General features: G+C 38.2%; 1 protein-coding gene across 1 annotated transcript in view; it reads left to right on the top strand.

Moving 5' to 3' along the window:
- Nucleotides 1–25,881, top strand: part of LOC146997729 (acetylcholine receptor subunit alpha-like 1) — a 562,185-nt gene that overhangs the window by 373,063 nt on the left and 163,241 nt on the right. Inside the window, exon 4 of the mRNA XM_085815630.1 lies at nucleotides 8,384–8,564. Within this exon, the coding sequence (XP_085671756.1) occupies nucleotides 8,384–8,564 (181 nt within the window). The remainder of the gene's footprint in view (nucleotides 1–8,383; nucleotides 8,565–25,881) is intronic.

The following is a 25,881-nucleotide window of genomic DNA, read 5'->3' as shown; positions in this document are numbered from 1 at the left end:
CTTTCTGAAACCTGGGGATATCCACATACGGATCTGAGAGGACGTGCAGTAGAAGACGTTGTGGCAAATAATGATCTATCCATTCATAATGAGCATAAATGCCTGCCTACATTTGAAACCGTTAATGGCAAAGGGTGGCCAGATTTAACTCTCTCATCTGCAGCCCTGACCCCAAAGATAAAAAATTGGACAGTTGAGGATTCCATTACCAACTCATCATAGGTACATTACCTACAGTATAAACCAACAGCATGAAAGGCTAGTAATGAAGCGCTGTAAGCTTACCAGAAGTAAAACTACTCAATTTTCTAGGAAAACACGTCCAATCCTAAATATATTATTAATGGAGCTGCCAAACACCCTAACAGTCAAAGATGCGGAAGAATTGACCAATAATTTGATCAGTGACCTCCATATTATCTGTGACAGCACCTTTGCGCTGAAAACCCCCAAAATGCTACACGCTGCAAACTGGTGGACCAGGGACCTCAGAACACAGCGTAGCCGTACCAGAGCTATGCGCAGGCGCATGAAAGCAGAAAGAGATCAGGAAGCTAGGCAATTACTATCCATAGAATATAATAAAGCGCAGGCCAAGTATAAAAAGGCCATATTACAGGCCAAACTTGAAAGCTGGAAAAACTTTCGCACTGATCATAGAGGCACCTATGGGATTCTGCACCAAATAGCCAGCGAAAAAGTTTTTAAACCGACTCTACATCACACCTTTCATGGTCATGCCTATGGAGAGTCCGGTATTAAGGAAGCAACCATAAGAAGAATCCTAGATGCGGTTTTTCCCTCAGATGAGGATGACACATCAGACTTGCAATTTCATCCGGCGTTCTCACTTATATCAGGCACTCCAAATGATGTACCTTATACCGATTCAGAAATAAATGCAATTATGCGAAATCTGCCGAAGAAGAAAGCTCCAGGTCCCGATTCTTTAGATTACGATATCATTAGAGCGGTGCACAAAGCGAATCCGAAATTTCTTGTCACCTACTTCAATAAGCTCGCTCCTCTCTCTGCAATATTTTCCTAAGTCATTTAAGATCGGGCAAGTGGTTCTATTTCAGAAATCCGGAAGAGACAAAGAAGATCCTTCTTCCTTTCGCCCCATCTGTCTTCTTTCGGCTTTAGGCAAAATTTATGAAAAGCTGACAATATTCAGGATCAAGCATCATTTAACTTTGTCTTGCCACATCTAAGAGGCGCAGTTTGGCTTCAGGGAGAACCGTTCCATTCTTAAAGCTCTTGACATTGTTAAAGATGAAGTTCAAAAGATCAAAGAAGATAACTATCATGCGGCCGTCCTCAGCCTTGACTTACAGAGTGCGTTTGGCTCCCTGTGGTGGCCAGCCATCATTGAAGCTTTACATGCGGCAAGCGTGCCTAGTAATCTTTTACAAGTAATTAACAGCTATCTCAGCGACCGCACTTTTACCGTAGTCTATAATGGCGGCATAGTGAAGAAAAAGCAAATACGAGGCTGTCCACAGGGGTCATGCGCTGGACCAGATCTCTGGAATGTCACTTTTAACTCCATACCGAATGCTCGTTGGCCGTCGCATACAAAGATTTGCCTTTGCAGTCGCAAGCCTTTGCAGATGATGCCATTTTCATCGTTCGAGGCCATAGCAGGGACGAATTGGAGAAAAACTGCAACGAGGTTATCTCGCTCTTTGACAACCTTGCACTGAAAAACACTTTAAAATATCACAGGATAAATCTAAATACATTATATTTCACAAGCCTAAACAAACCATCATAAGAAACCCGTGCATCAAACTAAGAGGAGTGACAGTCAAGAGGGTCAAGGAGCTAAAACTCCTTGGCCTCATCTTGGATGAAAACCTCACTTGGATTCCTCACTTGCAAGCCCAAAGGGTCAAAGCCACAAGAATAGCAACTAGAATTAAAAATATGCAGGGCAAGATTGGGGATTACGACCCCACTTCCTCAAGACTATTTACAAGACGGTAGTAGAAAAAATAGTTTTGTATGGGGCAGCTATTTGGGCCCTACCCATGACTGCGAGGAAATTGAATTTACTTAATAGCATTCAACGACCTTTCGTCCTTGCTATCACGAAAACATACAGGACAACGGCTACAGCAGCGGCAGCGGTTCTAGCTGGACTTACACCTCTGCCAATAGCCGCACTACAAGAGGCAACTGTCTCTACTGTCATGCTTCTTAGGGAGTGAGCCTCATTTACGGGAACTACATTTGTACCATCAGACTTTGAGAACAAAAATTCTCAGCTCAAAGTTCATCCCGCTAGTTATGGGTTGGGCATTTGTGCCCATACCTCTATGTTTCAGAATTTACGGGTAAGAGACACAGGCGGTGCAAATACCATCAGCATATTCACTGATGGCTCAAAAATCAACGAAGAGGCAGGCTGCGGTTTTATTTCTCATTATGATGATAAAGTCTTAGAAACTTGGAAAGGATACATTGGACTTAATAGATCGGTATTCCAAGCTCAAGCAGTAGCATTGCGCCAGGCTATAACAGCAGCTGTGAAGTTTGTTGACCGAGAAGTTTGCATTTTCTCAGATAGCCAGTCGGCAATCTTTGCTCTTCGTGATCCATTCCATCCATCACCGATCATAGCAGATGTACAATGCCTGCTCAAAAAAAAATGCGCATGACTGCAACATCCAGATTTTATGGATTAAAGCACACGCTGGCCACAGATGCAATGCGGATGCAGACACTCTTGCAAAGGAAGCTGCAAAGAATATCGGTGCGCAAGATGTCCAGATCCCGCTTTCCAAATCTTATCTGAAGCGAGTCTGTCGCATTAAATCGCAGCAACAATGGCAAGAGGAATAAGACTCTATATCGCAAGGCCGTAGAACCCATGACTTTGTCGATAGAGTTTCCCAAGATCGAGTCATCTCAGCCCCTTTTCTTTCCCGTTTCGTTACAGGCCACGGACCATTTCCCCAATATTTCTATCAAAGGGGAATATCAACAACTGATCATTGTGTCTGTAATGAAGTAGGTACACCTGATCATTACGTTACATCTTGCCCTCTTACGGAAGAATGGCACATGTGGCTACCTGATACTGACATTGCTTATAAACGCTTCTTCATTAAGCAGCCGGTCTATCTCAAGAAGCTCAAAAGCATTATGAACAAACTTGAAGCACTAGGACTAGAATTATACAGCCCACAATAGCAGACTTAAATTTCGCAGAGATTCAAAGCATCAATGCACACTGGTATCCAGTGGCTTCTGCAAGAAGCCCATCTTGAGTCAGTACGCAGAGTAACATTAGGCTGTGAACACGAAAAACAAATGTAAATATGATTTAATATTATCCAAATGTAAATAGTTTAAGTATTAGTAATGAGCATATTAATGCATGGGTGCAATATTGTAAGCATATGCATTTTATAAATTAGAATATTGTGCAGCGTATTATGAATAATGTATTGTACAGCACACTGTGTATAGTACCTTGGTAAAATGTGTAAGTGCTCGTAGCATGCAGAGCTATGCTTTAAGCCGCAGGAAGCATAATAATTATAACTGTAGTACTACAACTTAATGTATTCAAGAGCACAAAATGTAAATATTATAGTAGTAATTATTATAGTAGTTATATGTATGTAAATATTATTGCATTCTGTAAATTTTAGTGTATTGAGTGATATATATATAGCAATGTGTTAACGTGCATATTATAAAATGTATAGTGCATGGTAAATACGGTATTTAATGTATCTAGCACATGTAATTTTTTAACTACAATTAATTTAATCTGTATTTTTTCCCTCAATGTGCACTTCCAACAGTGTTTTTATAAGCTTTTTGTATTAAGAATTATGTTGTATATAACAAAACGTTACTACCACTGCCTATATTATTTAATCAAGAGTAATGTTCAATTTAATATGTAGCCACTACACACAGTGCATTAAATGTAGAAATGAGTTTTGTAAGGTGTCCTAAATATAGTTCAGTGTTCAATGTAATATGTATTATAAAAATTTTAATGTATTGAGTGTTTTATATATAGCAGTATGTTAAGGTGCAATGTAACCAGTAGAATGTTTAATTACAAAGTTATTTTTGGTATGTTTTAAGAATACAGCAAAATTTATGCCACAGTTAACTTTTAACATGGTATTTAATCAAAAGTAATATGGACTGTACTGTGTTCTTAAATCTGTATTTTGTATATTATAAGTACAACACAAAGTAAACAAAGAGAATTTCTGTGTGCAAAATGTGTAATTTGTTTGTAATGTGCAATTTTGCTCTTTATTTAAGAGCTCTTATTTTATTTATCTGTTGTATCAAGTTATTTATTTAAGTCTGTCTTATATAACGAAGTATTTACTATATAATCCAGTTATGTCAGTTTTAAACAATTACATTGTTCAGAATCTATGTTGTCAAGAATTATGTTCAGCGTAATATGTTGCAAAGAATGTATTAAGTGTAGCATAGAGTTGTAAATGTGCCTTAAGTACAGTGCAATGATCAACGCAATGCATATTATGAAATGTATATTGTAGCGAGTATGTGTAGTAATGTGTTAGCATGCGATGTAGCCAGGAAAATGTTTAATTTCGCACGCAGAAAAATCTATATTTTGTCCTTGTATGGCCATGTACTTTGCCCTTGTATTCTTTTCGGAGTGTAGATTCAGATAGTTGCGGGATCCGGACGATATCCGACTAGTCTATGTAAGTCGTCCGGGTGTCCGGACCTGCTCTCACCTGTCACCTGTCCTGCCGTCGAAACTTGCCGCTGGTTTCATGGATGCCCGCATAGTTTGCACAATGTAGCTAAATCTTTCTATGGCAAGAGGTGGTAATTCCGGGTTCTGTACAGGTACCGTTGGTACCTCAGGTTCATCTTCTTGCCTTTCAGGCCATCCTCTTATTTTTCTTCGGGCGCCTGTGTTAGGACTAAGTGTTCTATGCATACTCTTGGCAAACAGAATGGTGACAGTATCAAGGTCCTGATCTCGAACAGTGAGCTGAATGCAGCTGTGTTCTTGTGAGTGCTAGAAGAACTACAACGTAAGAAGGGTGTAAAAGACCCTTTTATTTAAATCACTATTTACAGCAACTCCCAGCTCGGGAGTGATAACAGAAAAATAATGAACCCGCTTGGGTTTAAACTGAACAATCAAACAATTTAAAGTAAAGCTTAAGTAGAAATTCAAATAGTCGCAGTTCTCAGAGCTTAAACGCGAGATTGGCCTATCTATGGTGCGTAGCAAGTCTTAGCTAAGTACTAACGCACTTAAATCATTTCAATAAGTATTAGAGTAATAGCGCTAAGGCGTAAGAATTTAAATACTAACTAGTCTGGCGAACGTCCACCGAGCCGAAGTGGTCTGAGATTAAAAGCTCTCTCACACTTGAGAAGTTTCTCACAAAACTTTAAATACAAAACTTGGCTCCAACACAAATTAGCATAAAGCTGAACCGCGCGCTCATTCTGAAGGGAAGTTGAAATAAGAATTTACAGGAAAGGGTAACTTAAAAAAAAAAAAGAAAAAGAAAAAAAAAAAAAAAAAAAAGAAAGAAATTTGGTTAGTTTAAATTAAAACCTTACAACTTTAACGGAAAAACTTCTTGTAAGATCATATACATCGCTGCCGGGACTGAAGCTCTATTCATGTTAACCAAATGTTCACCTTAAGCCAGTTCGTATTAAGGGAGTGTTTACTGTACATTTACACTCATGTCCATAAATTAAGGATAATGCAAAATCAGGCAAAGGAAGAGTTAGAAGGAAAACAAATTTGACTTATTTGTAAAGCATATTTATTAAACAAAAGGTAAAGAGAGAAAAAAGATGCTATATGTTTGATATTATTAAAAAAAATAGCGATTTTTTCTCCCTATAGCAAATTACAAAAAAAAAAAACAATATTACATGGTTGGTATGATTGTTAATACATTCTATGTCTCCCAGACGATGTAATACAGTCCGCACAACACCTAGGCATGCTGAGTATCAAATTATCGATCTTATCTTGGGGAATATTACACCACTCAAAAAGCAATGCTCTCCGAAGTTTCGGTAGAAATGTAGGAGGAGGTACACGGGCTGCAACTCGTCGGCCAAGCATGTCCCACACGTGCTCTACTGGATTCAAGTCCGGTGAGAATGCTGGCCAGTCCATGCGGGTGATATCCTCCGATTGAAGGCATTCGCTTACGGTGTTTGCACAGTGAGGACGGGCGCTGTCATCCATAAACACAAACTGTACGCCCATGGCGCCCCGAAACAAACGTACATGTTGTTCCAGGATGATGTCCCGATAGATTTGGCTTGTCATGGTTCCAATTTGAACATTCAGGTCAGTTCTGAAACCCAGAATAATTCCACCCCAAACGAGCACTCCTGCACCACCGGAACAGTGTCGTTCAGTGTTGTTTTCTTGATGGTAACGGGTACCTGGAGCTCTCCATATGAAAGTCTGGCGAGAATCAGACTGCAAGCTAAACCTGGACTCGTCGGAAAACTTGTCATGGTTCCAATTTGAACATTCAGGTCAGTTCTGAAACCCAGAATAATTCCACCCCAAACGAGCACTCCTGCACCACCGGAACAGTGTCGTTCAGTGATGTTTTCTTGATGGTAACGGGTACCTGGAGCTCTCCATATGAAAGTCTGGCGAGAATCAGACTGCAAGCTAAACCTGGACTCGTCGGAAAACATCACACAAGCTGACTCTTGCGGTGTCCACAATGCATGCTCTCTACTCCAGGCTAACCGCAGGCGACGGTGAGTTGCAGTAAGTGGAACGCATCTGACAGGTCTACGAGCATATATACCAATCTGCCCTAAGCGTCTGTACACGGTCTGCCTTGAAATTGTCGTACCAGTGGCTGAAGAGAGTTGACGAGACAGGTCTGAAGCTGTGCTTCGCCTCAATTCTACCACGTAAAAAATCATCCAAATGCGTCCTTTGTGTCATAACGATTCAATTATTGCACTGAAATGCTTATAAAGCGCCTGCGAACAATTTTATTTCTTTGTCTGTATTCCTTATATATCACTCTCTTACACTCTCGTCTTTGTGACGTACCATCGGTGTCATCTGGTTACTTCCTGAAATTTGCATATGATTCTTGAAGATGTGTGTAGTGATTTTACAGGTGATATATTTATTTTAGAGTTAGATTTCCGCGTGACTCCGAATTATCCTTAATTTATGGACATGAGTGTATTTACATGCGCTTCTCAAGCTGCTAGTTTCTGAATTCTATAAAATATATAAAGAAGATTTTTATAAAATAAACGTTTATTTAAAATGTATATAATAATTAATGTACTAAGGATAAAATAATTTATCATGTTCTTTATTGGAATGATAAGATAAATACTTATTTACAAATTCGTCTACAGTTTTATACTGCGAATATTAAAAGCTTCGGATCCCATGAAAAAAATAAAAAAGATAATGACATATGCATTTGTTAATGCAACTGAATTAATAGATTTCGTTATTTAGGCTAATGATTTCGAACATCTGCCTCATACATTGTTGCGCACACTCCCATGAGGGAAAAAACCTTTCTCTCTTCAGTGCAATTCTATATACCCAATCTGAAATCAGCCAGAAGTTTCAGGACGTTAAGTTAGCCGAATACGTAGGATGATCTAAAAGGATAACATATTTTATTAGAAAAAAAAATCTTTCACAAGGAATGTGCGATTAAGAATAAGAAGCGTAAACTTCATAAAGCTCTTTCTGAATCTCAATTCTTCAGTTTAACTGTTACTGAATTAATCTATAATTCTTGAACATTGGTTTCTTGAATTATTGGTTCGTTTGTTGGGCCGGATGGCTTCAACCACTGTGTTAATGAATATTTTTCTTTGTTGTTTTGGTTGACTGCTTCTGAGGATATCCTTCACAACCTCTGGCCCATTTTTAATTATTTTATGTCACTAAAAACACATTAATCCTTTCCATATCTTTACTATGTCCCAATTACAATTGTCGTTTTGTTAAGTAGCATTTTCCTAGTTTTACATGCATAACTTGCTATGAATATGCTTATCTAAATTTCTATCTATCATTTTTACATTAACGTTTATACACCGGTATCTGCCACCTTCACATTACCCAAATAATATCTGCATCTCTCTCCTCTTACAATTTATGTACGTATTTAGTTAGCAATGTTCAAACAAGAATAATCACGTGATTTCGATACAATCACGGCATGATGACACACAGTAATCAGATTGACAGATCTTTCAAACTAATGAACAAAACAGGATATAAATACTTTTTAGTTTAATTTGTTTGTTTCTTCTATGGTCATTTCATATTGTTCTCCATCTTAGAAATTCTGCATTTATTTTACGATTGGTTCTTTTCCAGTGCGGATGGAAATTATGAGGTAACAATTATGACCAAAGCCATCATCCACAGCACTGGACGAGTAGTTTGGAATCCTCCCGCCATCTACAAAAGCTCCTGCCAAATCGACGTGCAGTATTTTCCGTTCGACAGACAGATCTGCCTCATGAAGTTTGGATCCTGGACATACGACGGATATCACGTAACTATTCACTGGCATTGTAGATTTCACATAATCAAATACTGTCTTAGGTTTATTTGGTAATATTTGGGCTACCTGATGGCGTCGTTATAAATGTACTCATAACAAAACTTGTGAGTTTGAATCAATCGAAGTTACGAGTCTGAATTTTCGCCGTCAGCAGGGCAGTTGATCCTCTTGTGTAATAGTTTATCAGCCATTTAAAACCTGCCAACAACTTTATCAATTTTTTCAAAGCAGCCTGAGTGAATGTCTTCAGGGCTGTTACTGGCGGAGCGAGGGAAATTAGAAAAATAAAGGTAACGGTACTTTAAAAGTGGTAACGCGACAATATGCATTATTATTTGCAACAAGCAAATGAAAATGGGATAAAACATAATAACACACACAGAACTTACGTATAAATGGGATACCAACTGTACAGTAAAAATTGCTGGTTAATAAGAATTAATCATTTAATATAAACAGAACTCGCGAATTTGGCGATTAATCTGTATTCTATAACTGCATGGAGGCTGTGTCTTAGCCCCTTCCCCCAAAAAAAAGTTAAAAGATTACTCATTATCATTATCATTATCATTATAAGGGCACAGTCCCGGGCACAAGCCGGCCGTATGATCAAAAAATAGAACTGGTCAGAAGAAAACAAATATGAGAAAAAAACATATAAAATTCAAAATCTGAGTATCAGTGCTGAATTTTAGTTCTATTTTTGTTAGCATTTATAATCTTCATTATTGTCTCTGCAAAGTCTTTCAAATTTGAATAGTTTCTTTTAAAATCTTCATTAAAATTCTTTCTATATTTCTCTATTGAACTCCGGGTAAGCGTACATTCATCGATGAAGTGACTGGCGTCCCCAAACTTATCATATATTATGCATTTATCATTATTCTGTAGATGAAACTGATTAAAATAAGTTAATGATTAGTCAGTACCTGATTCATATCAACATTATTTATAATATTCATCTTCTTGTTTAACTTTATATTTTTCATTAACTCTTTCTTTCTTATTAGACGGCTCCCAGAAAAAATTCCATTCTGTATAAATCCAGTTTTCCATTTCAGCAATGGTCTTTTTCTTGAATGTTCGATATCAAAATTATCGGTCCTATCCCAAGTGCCGCCATTTTAGCAAGGGTGTCCTCTCTTTCATTTCCGACAATTCCACTATGCGCTTTCGCCCAGTGTAATTTAACAATACGTTTTCTTTCAATTTTTTTAAACAAGTCTTTTATTTCAATAATCAGTCGAATTTTAAGATCTGGTTGGGCGAGTGCCTAAAGCGCAGATAGAGCATCAGTATAAATATTTATAAAACATCGAACTGTTAATTTTTTATTAATCCAATTCAAAGCCTATGCCAATGCATATAGTTCTGCTTGATAAACCGAATTCGTTGGTTTAAGTTTTGTTCTCACATTGTCTATCCTATTCCACAAAAATAAATTACCACAGCGCTACCCACTCCCCCATCAATTCCAGAACTATCTGTAAAAACGTCTATTTCGTACCAGAAAGAAAATCAAGATCATAAAGTAATCCAAATCGTGTCATTGGGTGAATAATAGCCCCATTCTCTTGATGAAAGACCTTACTCGTGAGTACTTTTTGTCCATTTTCGGTTATAAGGTATTCTCCCGCCTTCTTAGCGTGCTTTCGTGGTGTGGTGGTCTGCACGCTGGGCGCGTATTCCGGAAGTCCGTGGCTTGATTCCCGGCGAAGACGTTGCTCAATTTTCTTCTTTCCTGCTTTCAAAAAATACCTAATGTCTAATGACAAAAAGTACATAGTATCTATAATAATTTTATTAGCTAATAGAAACTTTTTGTAGTATAATTTGTATAAAGTCGAGAGAGGCGGAACACTCGTAAGGACGCAGGCAACTTCAGTCGAAACGTTCCTGAAGGCTATTGTAATGGCAAGCATCCAGCCTCTCTGCAGGGTGTCCAATTTCATTCTAATCCTAAGTATCTCCTTTGCCCGGTATCCCCAAGGTCCGTACCCATATGGGTGAAAATCTGCTTCGCCCATATACATAGTGACTACGGCGCTGTTTCATGGGCGAACGCTACATATACTGGTTCCTACGGAAGTCTTCCAAAGCAATGAAGCTCCAACTCTAGTGCACTTTCATCAGAAATTCGGTTTTCCATGAATATTTTAATAGTACTTCCTACATTTACAATAATTCCAGAGGTCCGCGGTTCGATTCCCGGCGAAGGCCTTTGCTCACTTTTCATCTTTCCCATTTCCAAATTACCTAATGTCTCTACAGTGGCTCCTGAAATAAAAGGGTTGTGATGAATCTCCTCACCCAGGATTTGGCGATTGGGTCCCGTAAAAACCGTAGTCGCCCTTTAAAAGGGGGAGTATATAAGGTATTTCTCCCGCCTTCTTGGCATGCTTTCGTGGTGTGGTGGTCTGCACGCTGGGCGCGTATCGCAGATGTCCGCGGTTCGATTCCCGGCGAAGGCGGGTGCTCATTTTTCATCTCTCCGGCTTTTCAAATTAACCTAATGTCTCTACAACTGTAAGTAGTAGTAAAAGTAAAGTAAACAGTAAGGTATCAGTAAAATAGTAGACTACTGCCTTCATTAAAGTAACCTTTTTTTCTTTAATACATGTATACGAAACCATAGATGTAATAAAGTGTAGAAAAAAAGAGTAATTAAAATCAGAAATAGAATGCTTAAGATCAAAAACGTACTTTATTGATAGGTGAGAAAGCGACCTGAAGGTTGAATTTGCCAAAAATATGAGCATTTTATATCTGCTAGAAGCATAAAATGGCATAACAGAAAGATTTTTGTGGTTATTTTTAAACAGCTGAATTCCTTTACGATGGCAAAAAGAAAACATTTTAATAGCTTATAGCCGCGGGAGAAAGTTCTTTGTCAGAGGCAATCGATTTCAAACAAAACATTTTATGTACTGGCCATCAACGAATGCCTTTTAAAAGATTTTTCTTGGTATCATAAAAGATATTCTGCTTTCAGAAATAACCAAAAAACCTTGTTGCCTTACATTTTATCCTCCTATCAACTAAAAATGCTCGTATTCTCCATAAATCAAGTCAATTTCTCACTTATCAATGAGATTTGTTGTTCGATCTTAAAGAGAGTTTCTCATTAAGACGCAAGAGAAACACGCCGACGTGGAAAATAAAACAGGCAAATCGACAACCTGTTTCTGATTTTAATTCTTCGTAATTTATAGCGTTTCCTATCAATGCTTTTTGACATATATCAACCAAACCAAAGTTCACATCATGAAATATGAATCTTATATTTGAAAAGAAATAAACCATTGATAGTAATCGTAACTAGTCCCTTAACTAGAATTAAAATTCTTCGAAAATTACTGTTTTCCTCGAGAGATGGCGTTACATCCACTTTGCTGTTTTCTCCGCTCATTGATATCCTATAAATTTATTTCATTCCTTCAAGTTTTATAAAATCTTTTGCTTCTAAAGAGTTATTCTGATATGTCAGAACGAAGTATGAGCTATTTGCCTAAGGAAAGGGATGCTTTCATGACGGAATTACTAAGGGAACTGGCTGGTATTCACGTTACACATAACGAAACCCCATAAATCGATAATCCAGCCAGAATACATGCCTTGGGTCGAACCCAGATCTGACTCCAGTATTCAACAGTCTTAACCACGCGACCACTGATATCAATTTGATTCTAAAGAAGAGGCTATATTAGGCAGCCTTATAAATCAGTTCTTTTGTTAGTAAATTCATTTCTAGTTATTTTATAAAAGCGTTTCAAAAATAAAACCATATATCATGTATTCAAAAATTAAATTACAATTTTTATACAAGTTTCATTGAAAAGATGTTCTCTTCTTTATTTGATGGTACAATCAGTACAGTTCTAGTACGTTTAGTTTGTTCGTTAAATGTAGATAAGCCGGAAGAAGCGTTTTAACGTCAAATACAAAAAGTCTAATTTTGAGGAAATCCCTTCACCGCATTTCATTCTCATCGATCAATACTGTACGTGCAAAATTTGAACTCGACGTCCAACCACACTGAAGCACTGTCAGTGAACTAAGCGAAAACATATAAAAATTTATTTTACCTTGAACTCTCAATACTATTTCACTTTAAATGCTGCTTTATACCATAAGTATCATAAATCTCTGTCTCAGTTATTAAATAATGAGGAATTTGTACTTATGTATGTATGCATTTTCCTCACATTACAGGGAAATGACAGCACCTAGAGCCATCAAATTTGAATATACGTAGTTCTCAACCCAAACATGTGGACCTCGAACCCTGAATTTTGAATTCGATTCTATTAGCCCAAAAAAGTTATCAGTCTCGAAAAACGATTTTGTGTTCTTTCACTTTTCATTCGCGTTTATTGCCATTCAAAAAAATGTAAGGTATTATTCTTTCATATTTAATGAGTCAGTTATTAATTAACAACCTAATCGGTCTAAAAGCAGTAGATGCAGTTCTTAAGATTATTATTCTTTTATTTATATCTGATTGATTTAAATAAAAATGCATTTAATTCATGATATATCCAATTAAAAAGATTAAATATTTTTATAGAATTACATTACATTTTTTAAATATATAACAGGTACATAATTTTCTCTTGTTAATCTAAATGGTTATTTATCTAATATGCTACAAAATGTTTTGCTATTCCACCTGGGCCATTTCTATCGATAATCTGGACTGATAAACCATATTAAATTTTAAAATAGCCCTCTTATGAGATCGTTAAGATATTAACCCTTTCAGACATTTTTATTTCATATCTGGTACGAATTTATTGCATTTTTGATTAAAAAACTCAGCAGTTTAAAAGCGAACAGTAGCAACATCTTTTGAAATAAAACAGTTTCATTTCCAGAGCACCAGATTATTGCCATTCAGTGAAATGTAAGCTATTTATCTTTCAGGTTTATTCAGCGAACCCGGATATTTAAAAGCAATGTGTTGCCACTGTCTGAAATAAAATTATTCTATCTTCCAAGCGCCTGCGTATTGTCTTCAGTTAAGCGTAATATACTAAGTTTCAAATTTAATTTGCTTAATACTGAATAACAAACTAAGTGACCTAAGTGACTTAAAAGTAATAAATGTAGTTCTTAAGAATATTTTTTCGACGCTTTAATCTTATTGATTTAAATAAATATGCATTTAAATCATAAAATGTCTAATTAGAAATATTAAACATTTGTATGAAATTGCACTAGCTGAATTTATTAAAATTATCATATATTTTTTTTCTTTTTTTTATGACAACTATTTAGACGCTTGGCTGAGCAAACGGCTAGTAAAGTAGATTTTCGGCGCCTTAGAAGAGATCGATATTTTGAATTTATATTTTTGCTTGTACACGCTATCGTCTGATTGTGATGAAAATTTGTGGTAGCATATAGATTGCTACACATTTAATTAAATGCGTAGCAATCTGTATAATCTCAGTATATTTCATTAAAATTTGTTTGAAAAATAATATGTTTTTTAATATTTCTATATTTTTATACCATTTTTTGATGAAAACTGAAATGCAGAATCAAACGCTAGAACTTTTAAAATGAAATTCTTTTCTAGCTAGGTTTAAATTTTATGCAAAAGTAAATATTTAGTTTTATCATTTGATAAAAGAATACTTTTATTTTTTTTTTATTCTAGAAAGATCAGCGTAATTCAATTTTATATAGTTTAGCTGTATAAGAAATCATAGAGCTTCAGTGATAAACTCTTGTAGGTGTTAGATAGTAATTTGAAATTTTGAGATTGTATATATTTTTTATTATTAAGTAAAAAACTGATGATAAAAGCTGCAGCAACAAATTTTTAAAAAATTGTTTTCAACGTTTTTTCCCTGATAGATTAGTAGGCTGTCCTGTAATCCGTGTTAAGACTGCAACATAAATTTCCATTTTATTGTATTACACATTTGTATCAATAAAATTAACGCAAATTCTTTTAACTCCGACTGTTTGATTGTGGTAAATGGCTATCCTAAGGTACTTATTCAATTATAACTCAACTAATGCGTACAAAATCCATTAAATAGTAAAAGAATCTGTATACCTCGTTCAGATTTACCCTACTGAAGAATGGATGTTGTCACATATAAAGCAAGCATAAATTTTGAGCCCAAGAGAACTCACAGTAATTGTTGGGAAACTTAAATGCTTCTTAACAACGGTGAAAGTTATTAAAGAACTAATACATTCTCTTTAATCTGAAGCTCAACTTTTAGAGCAACGAGGTCGACTAATTAATTGTCGCAGAACATATTTGCAGCTTTCCTCATTATTTCTCCAGTTTCAGTAGCAGGTGTTCCATTAAAGCCTGCAACATGTCATCGATAAAAATTTCTCTCTTCATTTCACAGGCTATGCATTATTTATTGATTGTAATGCTTGAAATCATGTGATTTAATCTTCCTGCTTGACTGCTCCGCTCAGAAAGCAATTCATTCATAATTGAGGGTTCTGGAGACCCTTGATTCAAAGTAGGGTTCATTTTTCTTATCATCTTGGAACCCTTTCCAAGTCTTTATTAAAGTCTATTAACTTTATAATTTTTGCTGCTTTTTATTTAAACTCCCCAAGTAATACATGACTTCTGATGACTTTGGCTATTTGATTTATTTGATTTATTTGATCTATTTGATTGGCTTAATTTCTAGATATAGTAGCAATTGAATACGAAATAAAATTACAGTTTCAATGATTCGAATTGGATTTTTAATTACTCTAACGAATAACGACTTAAATATGATACTTAAATTGTTATTTAAATAATTGCGTTAATTGTTAAACATTTACACATATTAATGTAAAATGGGTTCACTCCTATAAGACTAAATACAGATATAATTTCTAAGCCATTTTTAATGCAAAGCTAATACACTGTGACTTTCCGAACATTCTGCTAGGCTTATATTCTTGAACGCTAGCAGAAAATGAGTAAAGCAGTTTTGTTAGAAATATAAGAAATTATTACTTAGTCACCTTAATTATTTCGTAACGTTCATCACATTATACACATTTTACCGGAACTTTTAACATCTTTGGAAGCATTAGTAGAATATCTCTTTTGATATCTTTCACGGACTGATCGTCACTTCAATTTGAATAGTATGAATTGTTTAGAAACCTTTTCCATACGCCCATCGTTGAAAAAAAATAGTGAGATAAGGAAGCGAAATATCTGGCAAATGGCAAATAAGGTAATTGTGTCGTGGCAGGGATTTGCTCCTTATCAAAGAAGTTCTTTTCCTTAAATAGCCTTTGATAAAATGTGACTTGTCCAAGTGATGGAAAAATGATTTAACTTCTTTTACACTACAACCTGAGTTATGCTGTTACAAATGATTTACTTCGCTCATTTCTTCAATGAAAAGCACATTAATGTTTTAGGCATAACTGCGTAGTAGAAATTTGCGCGCTGAACTCCTGCTCAGAATTATTATGAAAAGAGAGAGTGTGCCATGAACAAAAGCGGAAATACAGGCATGCTAAGTAAAATCGAGGGTCCTCGAACGTGATCCCTTGTTGTAACAGACAGTATAAAATGTTAGTGTTCTATCTATAATTTAAATAAACTGTGCATCAGTTCAGTAAGTGAAGATAAATAAAAAGAATGTATACAGTCAAATTCAGGATTAATTAATTTACATGTATGAGTGAGTTAACAATGTGACAGCCCTCAAACAGCCAAGGACAGATGATTACCTAAGCTGGTAGATAGCTCTATATTATTATTATTTTACATCGTAACACACCGAAAGACTACCCTCCCCCAAAAAAATCTTGATTTTCATTGTGTTTTGAACATAACGTCCTTCCTAGTTTTACACTTCTGATTGGGCTCGACATGCCTCTTCCATGTTGAAAAGAAATAAACTGTTGATGTTGTTATTTATCATTAGTAACTGACAGGAATCCTAATTAGATTTACAAACTGATCATGAACAAGAGCACATTTCGTTAACCAAAGCCTTGAACACCTCGTAAGTGATAGGTGACAGGTGACGGAGGACGGGGACGCCTGGCGTATAACATAGGTAAACAGGCATATGTCCCACGTCCTCCACTATCTCGAAGAAGCAACTCGCTGGAGCCCCGTGAGGCTGCACCAGAAGTTTACATGGCCATACAGGTGCTAGATGTCGGGTAGTTTTTACATAGGACGTTGTTAATAACACGTAATAATTTTTAAGTAACTTAAAAAAGAATATAAAGGATAGCATTAAAACACTAAAACACTCATATAAGCTGAAAGACGTAGATATACAAAATTAAACGTAAAAACATAAAAACACACTCGTAATTACGTAACATATAGACATAAAAACACACACGAGAATACATATCATGACACATAGAATACATATGGAAACACGTACAGCACATAAATGCAAATATTACACACAGAAGAAACATATGAGACATAGTAACGTGTGCGTAAAGCAGTAGCGCTGTGCGGAAATATGCTCAGTTCACATAATACATAATGTACATACTTTCATTAGGGGCTTCTGTTGCATGAATTACATATTTCGTTGCATACACTACATTCGTGCATTGTAGGGATATTATATATTTCGATTTACGATAACACATCATTCCATTGGGTGCCCAGTGCTTTACACTGATGAACATGTCAGTAACATTATTTCTGCAAGTTGGTGGCTATTGAAAGCAGATGTTAACACGAGGCTCGAAATTGAATGTGGAATGTGTATTACAGAATGTGTACATACTGCGAATATCTAATCGTTGAGTACATTGTCTGCAGTACCATGCTACTGTGGCTCGCAAATGTCTTGCCCTAGGGCGTTGATTTGCTGTACAACTGCGCAGATACTCCTTATAGCTGGTGGGTGTTTGATTATGAAACGATAGTAAAGTGTTCTATCATTCGTTGGATGTGGTAAGTGGTGGTTTGTTGTTAGACCGCAGTCAAATAGGTAGTGCTCGGGAGAACCTAGCATGGCACAGACACAATTGTCAGATGCTGAGATGCCATGACGCATAAAATAAGATGGAAATGGGCCATGACCCGTTATGTACTGTGTCAGTGGGGCTATTGTTATAAGACGTTCCGTGTCTACCTTTGGTAGGAAGTTATATGTCCTTCTCCCTGTGTCGCAACTATTCCATTCTTCTTGCCACTTTTCTTTACAGATAGTACGCAGAGTTTTCTTGAGGTGTGAGACGGGGGTAGGGGCTCTTATAGTTTGAGCGTGGATGTTGTTGGCAGCCTCATTAGCCAGTCGGTCTGCGACGTCATTCCCTTCGTTGTCGGAGTGTAATTTCACCCATACCATGTTAAAGCGGGCTTGATGATTATTGCGTAAAAGTTGCTGTATATCTATGATGATGGGTGAAGTGTGGTGAGGATCTCTGAGTGCGTGTAGCACTGACATGCTGTCCGTGTAAAAAGTCGCATTGGTATAAGGGTATAAGGCATTGGTATAAGGGTATTGGTATTGGTATAAGGGAAAGATTGAGGGCATGTCGTAGCGCATTCAATATTGCTAGTGCCTCTGCTTGGAAGATTCTATTGCTGTTAGTGAGATGTTCTTTCCATTCCTTTACTAGTGTGCCATGTTCGTAGTGAGCAAACGCGCAGCCCACTCCCTGATCATGTTTTGATCCATCAGTGAACAGTTGTGTAATCGCAGAGGAAGTGTGTTGTCTGGAGTGCGATTGCTGAGGTTGGATTTTGACATGGATCCCTCTACCTTTGATGGCAGGGTGGATGTGTTGCAGACTGCCAGGGAGTTCATAGTCTGTTGTTCTGAACGTAATTCCTGCATATGTGGCTTCTTGTCTGTGATGGGTGATTCGTACATAGGTAGCCTCTGCCTCTGCCTTTATGTGTAATGGCAGCAGGCCTGCAAGTATCGTGGCGGCGCTGGACGCTGTTGTGCGATAACCTCCGCAGATGTTTAATGCAAACGGTCGTTGAATTGTGGTCAGTAGCTTGGTCTTTCGGCTGCTCATTGGTTGTGCCCATATGACTGATGCGTAAAGAATTATTCTCTCTGCCACTGTCAGATATAATAGTTTCCTGATATGGGGGTTTTGTACCCAATTTCTCCCTTGAAATTGCCTGGCTTTCCTTGCGATGGTCGATGTTTTTGTACGTATTTCTTGGAGGTGCGGTAACCAGGTGAGTCTTTGATCCCAAGTGACTCCTAGATATTTAATCGTCTTCGTTATTTTTAAGTTCTTGCCCAGTAGCTTTATACATGGACGTCTTGTGGGATTTGTGCCAGGACGTGGAATTACGATGGCTGCGGACTTTTGTCGAGAGATGATTAACTTAAGTTTATTGCATAGGTCCGTGAATATCAAGCAGGTTCCTGTGGCATTCCGTTCCAATTCATCTTTTGTGCGGCCAGACACCAGAAGGGCTACATCGTCGGCGTATGCTATGATATCTGTGTGCAAAGGCCATTCATGTTGTAGTATGGAGTTAAAGGTGATTATCCAGATCAACGGACCGGCGCAAGAGCCTTGTGGACACCCTCTTTCCTGCCGCTTGATAGTGAGGCCATTGTTGTTGGCTACTATGAGGCTACGTGCATGTAGATAGTCCGTGATGATGTTAAAGATGTTTTTGGGACATTGTGCCTCTCTAAGTGCTTGCTTTATAGCAGGCCACCAGAGGGTGTCAAAGGCGCTTTGCAGGTCCAGGGATATGAATGCCGTGTGAAGATTTCTGCCTCTATTTTGTACTATGCTATCTTTAAGATGACTCAGGGCATGCGTATTTGACAAGCCAGTTCGGAACCCGTATTGCCGTGGGCTGAGGAAGTTGATCTGCTGGAGATGGAATTTAAGTCTGTTTACCAGTAAATTTTCATAAATTTTTCCCAGAGACGAAAGTAGGCAAATTGGCCGAAACGAGCTTGGGTCATCTGGGGATCTCTGCTTCTTCAGGAACAGGACCACTTCTCCTTTTTTGAAAGCAGTTGGGAAGATCTGGTATTTTAAGAGCTTGCTGAAATATTTCTCGAAGAAGGTAGGGCGGAATGTGTAAGCCACCTTTATTATTGCATAGTCTAGACCGTCTGGTCCCGGAGCCTTTTTTATGGGAAGAAAACGGAAGATTTGCTGTATTTCAGCTGAGTCGAAGGGTATGTCGTCTGGTGTGTTAGGAATGGAATGGTTGTCCCGTATCTTCTGTTGTTCTGTTGAGTCATCAAGACTGCATTAAGGATAGCAGATGCTGTGGTTTCTGCAAGATTGGTGGTGTCTGAGTCATTGGCATTGGTCATAAAGCTGGTCGGGCTTGTAAACTTTATTTGTAGCTAGTTTATGCAGGATTCATAGACGTTGGTATTAGCTGTGCGAAATTTCCGCCAGCTATTGACTTTGGCTCGTAGTATGCATTTTTTATAATACGCTCTTTTCCTGCGGAATGTGGTCAGCAATGCCATTTTGGTGGCTTCGTCCATAACACCTCGGAGACTCCGTCGTAGGGCTCTGCACTTTTGCCGTAATTGGCGTAGTTCCTTAGTCCACCAGCATATGCCTTGTATGCGTTTAGCAGTGCGAGTCTTCAGGAGCTGGTCGCAAATACATCGCAATGCATTGAGGAGATGATCTGTATAAGTGTCTAACTCCTCTGGGCTATTTATTTGGTCTATTACTTCTTCTTCACTCTGTACGGTATCCAAGAAAGCCTTTATTAATCCACGCAGTTTATTGCCTGGGATCTTGTAGCGCTTAAGGATAGTGATGCTCGTGTCGGTATTAATTGCAAAGGGGATATATTTATGATCAGAGCAACTCTCGTCGTCTGTGACCCTCCAATATGTTATATTGTTGGCTATGTTACTTGTAGCTATTGTTAAATCAGGCCATCCTTTGTTGTATGAGTTGTCGAACGTCGGTGGGGCATTATGAGTATTTATTAACTGTAGATTGGCTGTCATTATAAATTCTTCTAACGCTGTTCCTTTCGGTGAGATATCTGGGTATACCCAAATGACGTTGTGCGCATTTAGGTCTCCACTTATTACGTGAGGAATGGTAGTATGTTTTCTGTGTATTTCTGCTATACTATCTACTGCATTGCTGATGTCTTCTGGTGGAGAGCTGTAGACGGATGATAGGATAATCTGGGAGTTATTATAATTCAGAAGAATTGCAACATGATCTCCTGCCTGCTTGATAATGAGTGGGGACCATTGTGGATTACAACAAATGATCGCCGCTCTCGGGGGTAGTTCGTTAAGTTGCGCTTTCCGCTGGAAGATCTTCCATGAGAGTGGTAGGCAGTCTATTGCGCCGTTTCTGCAGTAAGGATCTTGGAGAAGGATGATATCTATCTCATGATCGAGGACATGCTGCACTAGTTGCGTATTAGCTGCTTCTGCCCGCTGGAGGTTAATTTGCGTGCATTTTATGGAGCCTGCTGAGGAAGGAGTTAGAATCAGGTTGACTGGGTTGTCGATATTTGTCGGTAGGATCTCTTGTGAGAAAGTGTTGCTATCTTCAGACGCATTAGGTAGTAACATAGCATTGGCAGGCTGCTGAGATGTTATAGCTTCGGTATTGTGTGCTGCAGCGTGTGTTGTAGACGGCTCTCTGGTACATCAGGCATTCCGGGTGGTATGCCGGATGTTCAAAGTAGTAGGAGGTGCCGTTGCGGTAGTTACAGTCCCCGCAATTGATATAGGCTGGTGACTCTGCTTGACAGACTTTGGTGTTGTGCGACGCAGCGCAGAAGGCACAGAACTGTTTCTTGCTGCGGCAGAGATCCTGGGAGTGCCCGAATTGCTGGCATCTATAACATCTACGGATTCCCAAGAACTCTGTGATAGTTTGAGCCTGCCATGCTGTGAACAGACATCTGATGTTGATGGCGATTCCAAAGCTCTCCGTGGTACACTCGAGAACCCATTTGACTCTGTTTGCTCGGCGCTCTTTAAGTCGGAACAGGGGTTTGTATACTCTTGCTGATAGACCTGCTGTTGCGATGAGCTGTTCTGGTTTAACATGTTCTGGAACATTATGGATGGCTATTCTCGGCTGCCTCTTTTGCCTGAGACGAACCTCTGCCTGGACCTCAGCTTTTTTGATGTGCTCTTGTAACTTGAGTACCTCCTCGTTTGTATTACAAAAAACTTCTAGTCCGCCTTTTGGAGCCGGTTTGATAGCGTTGACGACAACTGGGATCTCACTAAGTGGAACCTTTTCCTGTAACTGTGTTCTTAGATCACGTGGATGGATACTGCCTAAAGGGTTGATGATCAGACTGGGTTTACTGAACTGTTTAAGCACTGCCGCAAAGGTTGGTTTCTGGGGCACAATCGCTGATGGTGGGTGTTGTCGCTGACTTCAAGTGGTTATGCCTTTCCCCGGTGTTCCTGGGAGCCTGCGTAGTTGCTGTTACTGGCAGGGAGTCCGTGTTTGTGCTTGAAGTAACCACCTCAGGGTAAGGGGTGTTAGTGCAAGTGGTACAGCGTGGGATTACAGAAGTGTTCACGTCTTTGTTGACTACCTCTGTTCCACGTAATGCGATGTCCCGAAAGATCTCTAGAGTGGCTATGAGGCGTGGTAATATATTTTTATTACCTCGAATTGTATTGGCTATTTGTACGCTCTCGTCGAAGACCGCTTTTATTTTTTCTCTATATGAGAAGTCAGTTGAAACTAAGTGATTTGGCAAATCTAGATCACTGCAGTGTGTGGAGGTACGCATTTCAGACATACTGCATTGAGTCTATTGTATGAAATCACTAATGATAAAAAAATATATAAATGGTGATAGTACGGCTCGTAGCTGATAGTACGGCTTGGCCCAGTTTTGATCGTGGAACATCTTGGACGACAAAATTCAAGCATTTCGTAGTCTTCTCGTAGGCCCGACAGCAAGCTTTTGAATGGAGCTAAGGCTTGATGGAATTTTAAGTAACCCCTTCTGGCGAAGACACTATATATGGCTCTACACTACTTAAAATACAATGCTACTAAAAACATACAGACAGTCAGAAGATTTCTCATCCTGTCTAACCTTCTAACTGCCGTCAACACAACTCAGTCTGAAGTTTTAAAATGAAATCTATTTATTAATACGTCAACCTAAGGGTTATACAAAACTGAGATACAGAAAATCGTTTAAGTCAAGATGAAATGTAAAATATAAATTAGCAAGCACATAAATAAGTTTTCGCTCGGCCCAATTATTTTTAAACCAAATGTAATTTGCGAAGCTAAAGCCGATAAATGAATTCAAGAGTCAAGGAACAACAACAAGTCAGGAACAGCAACAGCAACAGGTCAGGAAACGCCTGCGCTTATACGCATTTAACTAATTTGGTTTCTGTTGGGAGCAATCAAAAGTAGGTGTGAAAATACAGGCAAACTAATAAGATAACTGGGCTAATTAACATAAAACCTTCTGAGTATTCATTTATAAACATGGATGTCTTCTTCAAGATCTAACATCAGTGATATGGCAGTTTGTTCATTAACTGCCATATTCAACAGGTCGGTAAAATGTAGACTGTAATTTTGATTTGAATGTAAATTTTATACCACTATTACAATTTCTCATGGCAATATTATAAACGACAGTTTTTTTCTTAGTGGCTATAATTCATGTGTGGTGTAATTTTATATTCTGATTTCAACACAAATGCTTTTATTAAAAAAACCCTAATTTTAACTATCTATGAACAACATCAACAGAATGAGTGCCGTTCACTTCCACCGCACTTATTGGCAAATGAATACTTGTAAAGTACTGTGATGAGCTTCGAATGATATACACTGCTCGACATTGAAAATACAACACCAAGAAGGAGTGTTCAGAATTTTATGCAAATTTTAGAGTAGACGCACGTCACTGAGTTATACGAATGATGTGAAATGCCCAGCTCTCCGCCGACCGTGAAGTAAGATATAAGGGAAGGAACGTGCAGAATGGGCAATATTCGTGTCTTTATTTTTGCCAGACGAATTATCGAAGAAAGTTGGTTTTTGTCCCGGAGGATACGTGTAATAGGAGAGAATTTCCAAGCCGTCGTCAACGAATGCACTTCCAGCAGATAGACGATTTTACGAGGGGTATGGTGATCGGACTCAGAAGGGCGGGTTGGTCCTTACGTCAAATCGCAGCTGATACTCACATGGATGCGAGCACGGTGCATAGGCTATGGAGAACATGGTTGGAACAAGGAAATGTGGCAAAAAGGAGGGGTGCAGGAGCAGCCAGAGTGACGTCAGCACGACAGCACGATCGACGCATCCGCCGACAAGCTGTGGTGGTCCCGCAAGTCACTTGTATTGCGATTCTGCAGCATGTGCAAGATACCCTGGATGTTCCCATGTCGACCAGAACCATTTCTCTTCGATTGGGTGAACGTAGCCTGCACTCACGGTGTCCGTTAAGAAGACTGCCATTGACGCCACAGCACAGACGCCAACGTTTAGAATGGTGCCGGACTGGAGCGATGTGTATGATAGAATGACGAAACGTCGTGTTCTCAGATGAGTCACACTTCTGTTTATCCAGTAACAGTCGCCGCATACGTGTGTGAAGACAAATCTAATCCGGCAGTAACTGTGGAAAGCCCCCACCGCGCTACAACGTGACATCGTGACATAATGCTTTGGGGCGCTATTGCCAACGATTCCAGGTCACCTCTATTTCGTATTCAAGGCACTTTGACGGCCCAATGATACTTGGATAAAGTACTACGGCCGGTGGCAATCTCCTACCTTCAGGGGCTGCCTAATGCAATTTTTCAGCAGGATAACGCCCGACCATACAGTGCTCTTATCTGCCAACATGCTCTGCAAGGTATACAGATGCTTCCCTGGCCACCGTACTCTCCTGACCTGTCACCAACCGAACATGTGTGGGATGTGATTGGACGCCGTTTGCAGACTCTGCCGCTGCCTCATTCAGAAGACGAACTGTGGCAAATGGTTGAAAGGGAATGGAGAGCCATCCCTTAGGACACTATCCGCACTCTTATTAACTCTATGCCTAGACGTGTTTCTTCGTGCATCGCTGTCCTCGTTGGTCCTAAATCTTACTGAGCCGACGCCGTTCTCGCTCTGTATTCTGACTATCATTTTGAAATAAAGATCACTTATTGCTGCTTGCTGTCTCTGTCTTTTTTACCAAATTTCATCACTTTCTGACCACTCCTTCTTGGTGTTGCATTTTTAATGTCGAGGAGTGTATTTGAAGACGTAGCCTATGCGCCTTTACAAGGGAATTGTTGGAAATATCGAAGCCGTTATATATTATAATAAAAATCCCTGCCCTCTAGTTTGAATCCATCTAGCTGAAATATAATTTAGGGGTATAGCAGTGCAAACAAAAGTTTTTATTATTAAGTTGACCAAAAGAGGTAAAAAAAAAAGCGACTAAAATGTGTTTTTTACTCTAATCTGGAATCGATTCTGAGGGCTGTCAATTGACAGATAGTTGCTCGAAATAAAGCTATAAAATCATTATGAGTTTTCTTTAAATTTTCTTTTCAAATTTACGTGGAAACCTCGTATTTCAACACAGTTTCATTTTTAGCAACATGAAATGAATTAACAGTAAATGAAGTTATTTTACCTTTCTGTTGAAATTTGAATTTTAAGCCTTTATTTTGCAGCTTTTTTTATAGTCGAATTCCTTTAAGTCGAAAACTTATTTCAAGTTACTAATTAAGTCATTTTAAGAATACTTTTATCATAAGTAACGGTACTTCCTCTTCATGGAATGTTTTCGTCTGACAAACTTTATGAAATAGAGAACATCTGTAAGGTTGGAACCTCACAAATTTGCTAATATATTTCTTTTTTGCTCATCTTTCTCTTCTGTATAAAAGGAATGCAACAGCAAATGTCATTAAAGGAAAAGATATCCATTACGCTTCTTTAAGTATTTACTGAGCTCATTATTCCAGATTCTTTGGGGATATGAGACAGTATGCATAATATAGTACCTCCGCCAGTGTAGTCTTTATCTGTCACGCAAAAATGTTTTATTTATGACAATAATTCTCGCACTGTTTTCTTCAATACGCAATTCTTTGACAGTCTGCAGTTTAATTTTCAAAACTAAACTATATTTCACATGCGTATGTGGCAACTTCACAAAAATAAAAATGCGAAGACCTTTTTTTAACTCGTAAAAACGTAAAATGAATTTTTAAAAGAAAACTGATGCATATATGAATACTTTGAAACAAATGTATGAGGAATAGAAAAGAAAAAAACAGACGAACGAAATTAATTTTAATGTAGTACTAATAGCAGCTTTTTTACTTTCTCTCAAAAGTAATTCAAAAAATAT

The sequence above is a fragment of the Stegodyphus dumicola genome, chromosome 4 (assembly GCF_044657685.1).
Source record: "Stegodyphus dumicola isolate Sdum_Otavi_A_Nest chromosome 4, ASM4465768v1".
NCBI lineage: Eukaryota > Metazoa > Arthropoda > Arachnida > Araneae > Eresidae > Stegodyphus > Stegodyphus dumicola.
The sequence above is the reverse complement of the archived record's forward strand: the minus strand, read 5'-3'. Positions and strand labels throughout refer to the sequence as shown.